The 13,622-nt window shown below is 37.3% G+C and overlaps 1 protein-coding gene across 2 annotated transcripts in view; it reads right to left on the reverse strand.

Annotated features, from left to right (window-relative positions):
* Nucleotides 1–13,622, reverse strand: part of PTPRR (protein tyrosine phosphatase receptor type R) — a 347,808-nt gene that overhangs the window by 154,517 nt on the left and 179,669 nt on the right. Inside the window, exons 1-2 of one of the 2 annotated variants that reach the window (XM_020990259.2) lie at nt 8,893–9,293; nt 8,664–8,774 (exon numbers count right to left, since the gene is read on the reverse strand). In XM_020990259.2, the coding sequence (XP_020845918.1) occupies nt 8,664–8,774; nt 8,893–8,991 (210 nt within the window). In that variant the 5' untranslated portion in view covers nt 8,992–9,293. Of the gene's footprint in view, nt 1–8,663; nt 8,775–8,892; nt 9,294–13,622 lie in introns of those variants that run through there. The other variant, XM_020990258.2, reaches the window with a different exon arrangement.

Raw genomic sequence — 13,622 nt, forward strand, 5'->3', positions numbered from 1 at the left:
ACAGTTTATGACTTTATTAGCCCTGTATATTTCAGGTTAGAAACTGAGTAAGAAATATGTTCCCTAAATGGTTTTTGTCAATTCAGAAAAGGGTGGAGACTATTTTGAAACTTCAGGATTATTGTACATTTTAAAAGAGATTTTGATCATTCTTACTAGGAAGGAGGCAATATGGTTCAGTAGAAAGAACACTGGTTTTAGAGAAAGCAGACCTGTGTTGACATCCTGCCTCTCATTCTTACTGCATATATTAAGTTGGGAAAGTCTTCCCTGAAATCTCTGTGGGTTTCAGTTTTTTCATTCATAAAATGAGGGGATTGGTTTAAGTGATTTCTGAGGTCCCTTCCAGCCCTAGATCTAAATAATAATAATAGCAACAACAATTCCCATTTACAAAGCATTCTTGAGTTTGTAAAATGCTTTCTATATATTTTCAAATGTGATCTTCATAATAAGTTTGCAAGGGAGATGTTACTACTACTACTACATTTTACAGATGAGGAGATTGGTCCAGAGAATTTAAATAACTTGACCAGGGCCACACTGCTGGTGTGTCTGAGACAGGATTCAAATCCAGGTCTTATTGATTCCAAGTCTAGGATTCTATCCACCACACCATGCTGTCTCATGGACATTTCTTAGAATTTTAGAAGCTCTGTCATCAACAAACAACTTTCATTAAGCACTCTACATTATTTGGCAATAAGATACAAAAGCAACAGTGACCTAGGTTATTTTTTCTCCCCATCGATGTGCATTTATTGAGTGTTCACCCAGTGTTCTCCGCATGCTTTTTGTTCTTAAGAAAATTATATAGCACTTTTGGTTTCCACTATCACAGCTCGTAATGACTAAAAAAATAATTTTTTGTCTGGTATAAAGATGATCGCTACTGATTTGACTTTCCAAAGCTTTTCCCACAGAGCCAAACAAGACTATTTTTGTTCATTTTCTAAAACTGTTTTCGAATCCCCCTGCCTTCTCCATTTCCCTCCCCTTCCATCCCCAGGATGTTGCTACCTCCTCAACTGCTTTATAAACCACAAGCTGTATCTAAAGACTTCATGTGAATGACAAATGATGTTCTTTCTATTATTGATTCAAGTTAAGGAATTAATTATTCTTACTCATACATGCCTTCCACCTAGAACTGCCTGAATGGAATGGAAGTCACCCATATGCATTTTCTTGGAAAATTGTCGGTGTCTGACGATTTGTCACTTCACCCACTCGACACTCCCTTTTGAGAGGTGCTAAACAAATCACATATTTGAAAATGTCATGCATGTCTAATCGGGTGCCTGGAAGCATCTGCAAAATTCTGTTATTTGCAGAACACAAACAATATGCTACATTACAAAAAGGCAACCTAGTTTTAAGTTATCATGACAGAGGTGATATCTAAAATTTCTTTTCAACTCTAAAATTCTACATTTTATTTTATTATCCTCCTATTGCATCCATTTGTCTACTCAATTTCAGTATAAAATCATACACTTTTCATTTCTGTTGATTATGACTGAACTCTGCGGTATGTAGGAATCATGAATACAAATAGAGTATTTGTAAAACTTTATTATAATGATGTGCTATTAGAATAAAATTCTAAGTTAATTTCTTAATTCCCTTTGACATTGGGGAAAAAGAATCAGAAATTGCATAGTTGGATAGTGTATTTTGTAAAAAAAAAATCACTTGAGCAAACCTCAAAACTTCCTTCAGAACGAAAGAATTAACTAAGGGAATGAAATAGAAGCTGGCAAGCTTGGCTTTATAATGAATCATTTCAGGTACCTGAGGATCTCCCCAAATAAAAGGGTGAGAGACCAGACTTATGATTGCATTGGGATAGGTGGGGAAACTCTTTTTATCAATGAATATTGGCACCTTCTCTCCAACTTATAGTTTTAGAGAGCTGCCTCAAATATAGAAAGGTTAGTGTGACTTCCTAATTAGTCACAATTAGTGTGTTTCAGAGAAAGGTGAACTCAGGTCTTTGGGATTTGAGGTAATTAGGTGGCACAGTCAATAGAATGCTAGACTTGGAGTCAAAAATACCTGAGTTTGACTCCTGCCTCAGACACTTCCTAGCTGTGTTACCCTAGGCAAGTCACTTAATCCTGTTTGCCTCAGTTTCCTTATCTGTAAAGTGAGTTGGAGAAGGCAAATTGCAAACCAGTCCAGTATCTTCACGAAGAAAACCCTAAACAGGGTCACAGAGAGTTAGACATGACTGAAAATTGCCAAACAACAACAAAACTGGAATGTGCTTCTTTAAGAAGTTAATGGTTTCTCCATCCTTGAAGACATAGGCTAGATGATCACTTACTGGATATATTATAGGCAGGATTCTCAGGTAAAAGTTGAACAATATGATTGCTGAGATCCCTTCCAACTTGTGAAATCTGTGCTTCTGTGATGTGAAGGGCTTCAGTTAAGGAAACTCCCTATCTTCTATGGCAGACCATTCCATTTTTGGTAACTCTACTTGTCAGGAAGTTTTTCTTCATACTAAGTCTAAATCTTCTTCTCTACAACTTATATGAATTTCTCTTTGGCTTTCTGGGCCACGCAGAACAAATCTCATCTGTCTTCTATATAATAGACCCTTCAAATACTTGAAAAGCATTATCACATTTCCCATGAGTGTCTCTTGTCCAGGCTGAACATTCCTCCACCGTCAGCCAGTCTTCACAAGGCATGTATTTGTACCATCCTAATCACCATCAGAGTAGTAAATCAATGTCTCAATAGATGCATAATAGATAGAATACTGGCCCTGGAATCAGGAGGATCTGAGTTCAAATCTGCCCTCAGACACTTCCTAGCTGTGTGACCCTGGGCAAGTCACTTCATCCTCTTTGCCTCAGTTCCTCATCTGTAAAATGAGCTGAAGAAGGAAATGGTAAACCACTCCAGGATCTTTTCCAAGAAAATCCCAAATAGGCTCACAAAGAGTCAGACATGATTGAAATGACTCAACAACAATAATTAATGCCATTTTGCTTTGTTCAAAGTCAGTCCCTTGAGTACTGTGCATTTTTCTATAACTATCAGTAATTCCATTCCTTGCATTTACTCCTAAATCAGAAATCCAGAGCTGTTTTGGTGGAAAGTGATGTCTCATATACTGGATCCTAATCTGGGCTTAAAGCTATTATTCTACCATCAATATTTAAAAAACAAAACAAAACAAAACTTAAGCACACAAATAGGAAAACAGATGCTGGTCATCTACATCTCCAAAAAGTTATTTGCTTTGATGATACAAAATTTAAACGACACAAGCTCGTAAGAAGGGTCACACTGGATTAACCTATGTCCAATCAAGGCCGACATTGTTTTTGAGGGCCCTGCTCCTTGAAAGCAAGTGCAGAGGTTTATGATTTAGAGCAGGGATTCTCAAACTTTTCCATGATGACAGAACTGTTTACTTTAAACAATACAGTTTAAACAAATTGGCAGAACCCTTGTGACAAAATCCTTTAAAATTATTCTAAATGCCTTTTTAAAGGCAATAAACAATGCAATAAAATTCATTTTGAAAAGGAAAGCTTGGGGATATATCAGGGTTATTTATTTATTTATTCATTTGTTTGTTTGTTTGTCTTTGCAGCGCAGTTAGAGAAACACTGATGTAGAGGAACTCCCAAAGATTTATTTCCTGTAATTGTTACAGATCTGTCAGCAATCAGTCTTAGTATTGCTGTAATTTTTGTCATTTGCTTTTGCTTTTTTTTTTTGTTTTGGTATCTACAGGAAGTGCCCTAAATTACACACACACACACATGCACACACACACACACGCAAGCACACATACATGTATGTACGCATGTATGCATGCATCTGACTTGCAAACTGAGAGGAAGTTTAGTGTAATGATGGGCTTAATCTTTTTTACATCATGGAACCTTTACCAATATGGTAGAACTTATGGATACCTTCTCAAAATAATTTTGTTACAATATCAAATAAAGTACAAAGTACATAGGACTGCAAAGGAAACCAATTATATAGAAATATAGTTATCAAAATATTTGAAAAATTATGATATAGTAATTTATCTTGAGGCAGATCTAACAACTTGAGTAATTTTGAAGTAGTATTGAAAATAAATCACAACTATAATGTGACATGAAAATATCTGATTCAATTTGAGATAAAATCACAAGTACTGCTAATAGTGTGTTCATTAATAATTGAAGGAAATGCCAAATTTCAGGTAGAGGTTAGTGAAAATAAGGATTTAAATTTTTTTCCTATCCAAGTTCACAAATCCCATGAAATATATCCATGGACCCAAGGTGTAATGGATAATAACATTGGGGACTTGGAGTCAGGAAAACCTGAATTCAAATGAAACCGATTGCATTTACTAGGTGTGGAACCATAGGCAAATCACTTAACCATAATCAGCCTCAGTTTCCTCCTCTGGAGAATGGGGATAACAATACCTGTAGGATCTATGTCATCAGATTGTTGGGGTGTGACTTAGATGTTATGGTATGGGTAAAGCATTCTGTCATCTTTCATTTATTATTATTATTTTTGTTGTTGTTATTAACCAATGATCTGAAGAGGCAGTGTGGTATAGTAGATAGGGCACTGGGCTTGGAGTCAGGAAGACCTGACTTTAAATCCTTCCTTTATCACTTATGAGCTGTGTTTCCCTGGGCAAGTCTTTTTACTTTTCTGGATCTCAGCTTCTTCATCTGTAAAATGAGGGTATTGGACTTGATTCTAAGGTCCTTTTTGGCTGTAAATCTACAATCTTATATTACCATCACCTGGCATCATCTGTGCTCTCTCTCCTGGAGTTTAAACTAAAAGATTAGGACCCTTTGTCTGAAAAAAAAAAGGCAGGGGGGTCTGAGAGAAAATATAATTGAAATCTATAAAATGATAAAAGAATAGAAAAGAAAGTTATTGCTGTTATTATTACTTACAAATTATGTGGAATATGCTTTATCCCACTCCTCCTTTCCACCCAGAGACTATTTGTATATAGAGATATAAATGTGTGTATGTATATATGTCCAAATATACACACACTTTTGCACACACATGCATGCGCTCACACAGAGACACACATTCCCTTCTCTTCTGATGCTGACCTATTGCCTCAGAAAATAATCTTTTAACAATCTATTTCTTTGAAGAGTCAAAAAAACAACTTTAATCATAGACAAAAAGCAGAAGCAGAAGAATAGTGCTTGAGATACACCAGGAGGTGAGAAAAGAAATGTCATGTTTTGAATTGAAATGAGACATAATAGGAACTAGTGCCACCAGCCCCCCAAATTCCTTCAAATGACCAGACCTCCCCATCAGCAATCTCCCTTTTCATCTTCCTCTAATTAAACATTTTTCCCCTCAATCATCACTATTCAAAACAAATAAAATTGTATTTCTAGCTGTTCCTTGTCCTTTTGGATTGCTGGTATTATAACAGTATTGTTCTCAATTCAATTCAGCAAATGTGTTCCCAGTATTATTTTTATTGCTGATGAATTGTTTCTGCTATATATCATGGATTGAACAAGGCTGTTATGAACTAATCAGGGGGTCTACCCAACATTTCTAATGTTGATTCTACAGGAAGATGAATTTTAAATTCCACACAATTGATTAACAAAATCAACTTCTAGCACACAGCGTGTCGGCGAGTTGAGGATGGGTGGATCACCTGTTGAGATAATGACTTCGTAAAGTTTCTACCCAGTACAGGATGTACTTCTTTTACTTTATTTATTGTAAGCTTCTTATCCTGTGCTTTAATAGGTAGGTAACATCAAATGAGATATTTGTAAAGCATTTAGCTTTACAAGTCCCTGGCATATAGTAGGTGCTTAATAAGTGCTTGTTTCCTTTTTTCCTCCCTTTTTTTTCTTTACTTAAGGTATGCTGACAATTTTTGTAGTGCTAGTATTCTTGGCTTTTTTATGACTATATTATTTTGTTATTATTCTTCACATCTATATAACTTCCTTCAACATTTTTATAATTAAATTTGATTCTTCTTCTTACCTCCCCCATTGAGAAAGCAAGAAAAATAAAATTACAAATACTTCATTATTATTTTTAAAAGTTATACTAATCTTAATAACCATCAAGAAAAATAAATGTGTAGAAATGTGAACAATAGGTAATAATGCTACATGGAATTTTTTTAACTTTTTTTAGGTCTTAGAATCAGAGAATCTAAGAATTTCTAGGAACATAGATGTAGGACTGGAAAAAGCCTCAGCAGCCACCTTGTCCAGCCCATACGTGAATAAAGAAAGATCTCTTTTGTAATATTGCAGACAAGTAGTCATCCAACCTTGCTGCAAGACTTCCGGAGATGGGGATCCAATAATAGATACCAAGCACTTTCAGCTTTTTACATGTTATCTTATTTGATCCTCCCAACACCCCTGGGAGGGAAGTGCTATTATTGTACCCATTTTACAGATGAGTAAACTGAGAGACAAAGAAGCTCTTATGTACCCAGGGTCACATAGCTGGTAAATATTTGAGGTAGGATTTGAATTCGGATTTTCTTTCCATGTGAAAACAACTCTCTCATCTGCCCGTTGGTCCTTTCTTCTCTAGGAGCAATATTTTCCAGTTTCTTGAACTGATCCTCATGTGACATGAGCCCAAGACCCTTCACAGCTGGACGAGCTTCCCCTTCAATGTTCTTTCATTTATCAAGGTCCTTCCTAAAATATGGTACCCTGAATTGAACACAATACTCCACATGTGGGTTTGACCACAGAATACAGGAAGACTAAACGGCACAAAACAGTAACAAAATGTCCAATTTGCTTCTATTCGCTCTTGAATTTTTTCTCTTCTTTTGTTATTTTGTTAACTTCAATACTAGAGGGTATCCCAAAAGCCCCAGTGCAAATTAAAACTGTTGTGGTTTATTGTTCAGTCATATCCAACTCTTCATGACCATATGGACCATACTGTCCATGGGGTTGTCTTGGCAACAATCCTAGAGTGGTTTTCTATTTCCTTCTCCAGTGAATTAAGGCAAACAGAGATTAAGTGACTTGCCCAGTTCACACAGCTGTTAACTGTCTGAAGCCAGATCTGAACTCACGTCTGTCTGACTCCAGGCTCGTACTCTGTCCACTGATACACTTAGCTGCCTAATTAAAAGTTGAGTTAAGTTCAAAATACAGTTAAGACTTTTGAGATATTCTGTATATAAGACTTTGTCTTTTCAAATTGAAAGGTCCAAAGCTATTTTGTTTAAATAACCAGCAAAAATGATGAAACTCATGCTGATGGTATTGATGATAACAAAAGAAGTAGAATGAAGTCTCTTTTGGGGCTTCTAAGAAACTGATGAACATTTTTAAAATATGCTAAATTAAAAAAAAAGAATATAGCCTACAGGAAAATGGCACTAAAACACATTTGTAAATATTTGATGGGACAGGAGAAACCATGAAATTTATAAAATAAAAAAAAATTTAAAAGTCAACTATTGTTTCAACTAAAAAGTTAAATTTTAACTCCTTCAGTGCCAATGAAAACAAACCAGTAATAGGTTTGAAGTTGTTTTGATTTTGCTTCTGTAATTAGAAATAGGTATTAGAAGAAAAACATGAATTTGTAGTTTAGTATAATTGCTGCAGACCATGTATGTTACTAGAGGTGGCAAGGCATGGTGAATAGAGAGTTGGCTTCAGTTTCAGGAGGACCTAGGTTCAAATCCTGCCTCTGATCTATACTAGCAGTTTGACTCTGGACATATTTGACTTCTCAGTATCCCAGGCAACTTTCTCAGACTTTTAATTTAATTGCTGCTCTGCATTGGTAGAGGAAATTTCTCTCAAAGAAACTAATCCAAATCTTATTTCTATGCTTCCTTCTCCCCCGAACCCCCAAAAGAGAAAGAAACAGGCATTCGAAGAATCTAAACATAAAATTGTAATTCAATACAATTGGTGCAGAGAATGAGTATTATGACTGATACCTATAGAGAACTGCAGAATGAAAAGTCATTAAGGGATTATGATTTGTATTGATGGCAAAAGTACCCACACTGAAGAAATCCAGGATATAACAAAGCAGAGAAGAAAATTAGTCTATAATGGGTAACTTTGATTCATATTTTATAACCCTATTCTTATATTTCAGATGATGGTTTCCAAATGCACTTTACAAAAACAGAATCAATCAATACTTGGGGGGGGGGAGAGGCGTGGAGAGTTGGTAAGCACAATAGTATGTTCTCTTCTTTATCTAGGAAGGAAACCGTAAATTTTACCTAGGTCAACAACCCAAGAAATAAATCTGTTTCTTTTACATGTGTTTTCGAGCAACGCTGTAGAAGAATAAATAAAGCAAGCCCAGAGTGTGCCTACCGGCTTCTAATGACATTGAGGACTATGATGACCTCAGTAAATCACTTTCAAAAGCTTCATTCTCCTGGTTGATCAAGTTACTAGAATCCCCCAATGCAATTACAGTCTCATTACACTGCCCAGCATCCATAATTCCATAGGCTTTCCTAGAGTAATCACTTTGCTGTCAAACATGAAATATTCCTAACATAACATAGTAAATGGTCTGATCAAATATTCTTACCTCTGTCTCTCAACCCCTTTCAGCCAGTGGCTTGCGGGCTAGGCATGTGAAAAAGAGAAAAAGAAAGAACTTACCATCAGACATGTGACGATCATTATAAAGATACTGAGGAAAATGACAACAGCATAAAATCCTTCTTTGCTCCAGATCTTATCCGCTTCATGTTGCCCTTGTAAGACGTTGGTCTTGAAAGCAAAACAAGAGAGCCTTGTGTTAGATGAGAAATGGGGTTGGGGGGGGAGGAGGGAGAATAGATTAAAGTTCTTATCAGGAACTGGCAATATTTTTAGCTTTGTTCCATACCGTGTGGTAGAGCACACCGACATTCACTGCTCCCACAGCTACCCAAACCGAGCTAAACAAACGAGCTGGAAAGTGTTTATAGGATGAATCTGAAAACATCCACAAATGATGTTCCGTCTTCTCAGAGTCCCCCACACGGCATGCCACATTCTGGTTCGAGGCTAAGCAAGCTCCCCCCGTGCTCTTCCTTGGCAACTCCTGAGTCCGTAAGGTAAGGAGGCATTTGGGGTTTTCTCCCTTTGGAGGAAGTTCCTTCCACGAACACTCTGGGCTCGCCTTGCCTTGTGCCTCCTCTCTTCAGCACCTACACTCTAGCTCACGTCCTGCCTGGAACACTGCTCCTGTACCTTTAAGCAAAAGTGAAACAGGTGCGAAGGAAACCTCATGATGCATTCAAAAAAAGACCTGCTCTGACAGGGTCGTCTCCTGTTTTTGTTGCTTCTTTAAAAACAGTTTCGCTGTGCTTGATTCTGATTAAAGCAGTATCCCAACCTTGGGGATTACCAGGGATATTACATTTTTTTAAAGCAGCTGTGAACAACAGAAAATGATAGAGCTATCTGGGAATGAGATGCAAACCCCCTGCCCCCCCCCCAAACAAATATGGTTTATTTCTTCTTGACTGCTGTGAAGAAACTTGATTAGACTGTGAATGAATGACACTTTTGGTTTGATTTCTCATGACCCTTATCCTACCCCAAAGTGTCTTAAAAATTAATATTTACTGAAATAAGACATGAAAAAAAAGTTTTATAACTACCAAATGTGGTTTTGTGGAACGCAACAAACAATTTTGACTTGAATCCTCCGACAGAGGTAATGTAGTATACTGACCTGGAGTCAGGAGAGACCTGGGCTAGAATCCTGCCTCTGCCACTTATGTGAAAAGTTGGGAAAGGAACAAGCACTTATTAAGTGCCTATGATGTACCAGGCATTGTGCTTTATAAATATTATGTATATAAATATAAATATTATAAATATTACTAAATGTGTGATCAGAGGCAAGTCACTTGACCTAACTGATCCTCAGTTTCCTCATCTGTGCAATGCCAATAATGATACCTGTATCTAATAATCTGCCTCATGGAGTTGTGATGAGGTCCAATTGGAATAATAACACGCAAAATAATCTGTTGTACCTCAGTTATCTTTTCAGCATCTTTAGTCAATCAAATATCAGACATAACAGATAGAAAGTCAGCTTTACTTGAAGTTTGAAGAGCAGAGTTCAAATCATCCCTCTGATGTATATTGGATGTGTGACCCTGAGCAAGGCCATTAGTTTCTCAGTGCCCCCAGGTAACTCTAGGACTACAAATTGCAGAACAGATGCTGATTTGCAGAAACAGAGAGCATTTCCTTATCAGGAGCTCCCTGCAGCAATGAAATCATAAGGTCCAGTTTAAGATTTCTGGAAGCACAGCAGTTCTTTGATACGTGAGTGATTTAGAAAAGCTATGATGCTTGTCTAAATAATAATATTTGGATGCTTATCTAAACAATGATTGTAGGAACATTAAGTTTCCTTCCTGTGTAACCAGAGGAGGATTTCAGCATATTGAATGAAAAGATGTATGGATGATGTTAGAAATGGAACATGAGAACAAAGACAATTGTGGGTTCCAGTGTTGCTTTGCCTTCTTTCTGTTGGAGCTGAATCACAATTAGCCTTGTGTCTTGGTAACCACACCTAGGCTAGACAAAAATAAAGCCCCTGTAAGAAACCAGGTGAAACTCTGGGAGGGAGATTGGTTCTTTTGATGTGACAACTTAATATAAACCTCTGTGTCAAAAATGAACTGGGAGGGCATTCATGAAATGTTAGAAGATCAAATATAGGCAATGAAGGGTGATCAGAAGATTTGTAACTGCCTAAAAGAGGGAAGCTAGGTGGCCCAGTGGACAGAGTGCCAGGCCTGGAGTCAGGAAGACTCATCTTCTTGACTTCGAATCTGGCCTGAGACACCTACTAGCTTTAGGACCCTGGGTAAGTCACTTAATCCTGTTGACCTCAATTTCTTCACCTATAAAATAAGCTGGAAAAGGAGGTGGCAAACCACTCCACTATCTTTAACCCCAATTTGGGTCACAAAGAGTCGGACACGACTGAAATGACTCGACAACAAAAAGACCTTAATTTCATTCCTATACCTAGCTTGCCCTTGTCTTTTTTTCCTGCCCTAGCCCTACTCACTTTGGTAGTTAAAGTTAGCTTTTTTCCCCCCACCAAAAGCACCGATGATGGCAGAATATTCAATTAACTTTCCCCACAGTGAAAGAGACAAATGTTTTTAGAACCTTTACTAGGTCAGGGCAGCTGGGGCTTTGTCTGAGGTGCCTACATCAGGGAGCAGGGTATGAGTCTTCCCAAGCTTGGGAGCATGCTTGTTTCCCCTTTTAGGTAGTCTGGACACAGTAATCCCAATGCCCATCAGTCCTCATGGTTTTCCACTGGACAGCACCCCCATGGAACAAGGAGGGCCTTAGGAGGGGATAAAGAGCTGTAGCTCAGAAGAAGTCAGAGAGGAAGGGAAGGGGGTGGGCCACACTGGCAACTCTCCCAGAAGATTCTGTATTGGCTTATGTTTCCACGGGAGTTGGAGGGGAGGCAGAGAGCTGGGCTATAGGGCTGGAGAAGCATCCCCTCTGCCTAGTTAAATTGACATTTGCACGGCTACCTCCTCACACTTCTCCAGACTGCCTTCTATCTTCCCTCTACCTCCTTCCAGCTGTTTTTTTGCCCCAGATGAAAAAATTCCTAGTTTTTCTTCTGGGTGCTTTGAACTGTTTGAACTAAGTCATTTTATTTCCTTAGTCATTAATTTCCTTCTCACTTATCAAACTACAGTTGAGTTATTATATTTGTACAGAAGTTCAAGAGACCCAAGAGAGGCACGGTAATCAACAACTAAGTTCATAGCAACATCCTGTTTTTATTTTTTTAAGTCATTCTTTCCCATGTACTTTCACCTAACTAATGCTTGTGCAATAGAAAGAAGGCTGGGTTTGTAGTCAGATGATCTGAATTCAAATCCCAGCTCTGTTGCTTACTCCCTGGTGACCTTGGGAAAGTCACTTTAACCTCTCTGGGACTCAGTTTCCTTATCTGTAAAATGAAGGAGTTGGACTGGGACTAAATGGTCTCTGAAACCCCTTCTAGCTCAACCTTTATGATTCTATCAACTTCAGCAGAGTCAACTTACTGCCTTAATCTTGTATACTTCTTCAGGGGTTCTGGGTTCACCTTTTAGAAAGGATCATGGGCTCATCTATGTGAGTCCTATAAGGTGGATACAGTATTAAAATATTTGGTTGGATCAGATCACTATGGATAGATTGTAAGCTCTTTGAGGGCAGGCACTATTTCATTTTTTAATCTTCATATCCCTGGCATCTAGCACAGTGTCTGGCCCATATAAATGAGTATACACATACTCATATATGCTATAGCAGGCATTTAATTAAGGCTTATTGATTAATGGATTATTTTAATACCCTTATTGCATCCTGAAGGATGAACAGTAATACTTAAAGAAGATTAGAATAAGTAGGGATATGCTGGTAATATTTAACAACCAAATTATTGGATGGTGGGGAGGTGTATATGTATACACAGCATACTTTTAAGTTTAATTGACATTATTAACATTTTTTCCGTCACTTTCTTAAGTCTATAAATCAACAAAACAATAGGTCAAGCACTGATTTATAGCATTTGCTGATTTCAGAGGTATAAATATGCGCACTGAAAATTAGCAATTGGCTACTGAAATTCCCTTGAAAGTATGCATCTTGACCACATAAATATCTTATTTGTTAGAAGTAAAATAGACTGATGACATTTTTTTTTCTGTTCTGATTCAGATGACACTATAGATGCAATCAGGTTGACACTTGAGGGGGGTATTATAATTCTTTTGCCTTACACACCTAATCTCATCAATTAGATTGTAAACTCCTTGAGAGCAGGGGCTGCCTTTTGCTTCTTTTTGTATACCCTAGTGCTTAGGGCATAGTAGGGACTTACTAAATGTTAATTAATTGATTGATTCAGCATTTTGGATTTAAGTACAAAAAGTAATGCTGAGACTGTGAGCACCAAAAAACAAAAAATGAAATTTAAACTTGACAATTATTAGGTAAATTTCGCTGGCATAATTGGCTAAGCCAGAGAATTATGTCCAATAGCAGAGTTCTCCTAGATATTTTATTATACTCCATCCTCCAAATTTCATGTCATTGTATATAAGTACATTTTAGGTGCTATTAGATTCAATTAAATCTTCACAGAATAGCTATGCTATATAGACTGCAAATCTTTCAAAAAAGAATTCAAGCCAACGAACTCAGTTTGAAAGAACAATCAAAATTCATGAATAATGGTTCTGTTTATGCTTCTTTTTTCAAAGTTAATTATTTGTTTCTCCAAGGAAGGTCACCAAGGTTGTCAGCACAGAAAGTATTAGGGAAGGTTGGCTTCCTGCTTCAAAATGCAAGACTATTCATTGACATTTGAGGCAGTCAAATACAATGTAAACTCCTTTTAACTCTTTTCATTTATGGGTTGTGGAGTTAAAGGACCCGGGGATCAAAACTAGCCTTCCATGCTTATTACCTGTGTGATCTTGGACAAGTCATTTAACCTTTCTTGGGTCTTAGTTTTGTCATCTGTGAAACGAGGAGATTTGGACTAACTAGTTTCTGAGATCTTCCTGATCTTCCTCTGAT

Source organism: Phascolarctos cinereus, unplaced genomic scaffold, assembly GCF_003287225.1.
Source record: "Phascolarctos cinereus isolate Bilbo 61053 unplaced genomic scaffold, phaCin_HiC Scaffold_1;HRSCAF=81, whole genome shotgun sequence".
Lineage (NCBI taxonomy): Eukaryota > Metazoa > Chordata > Mammalia > Diprotodontia > Phascolarctidae > Phascolarctos > Phascolarctos cinereus.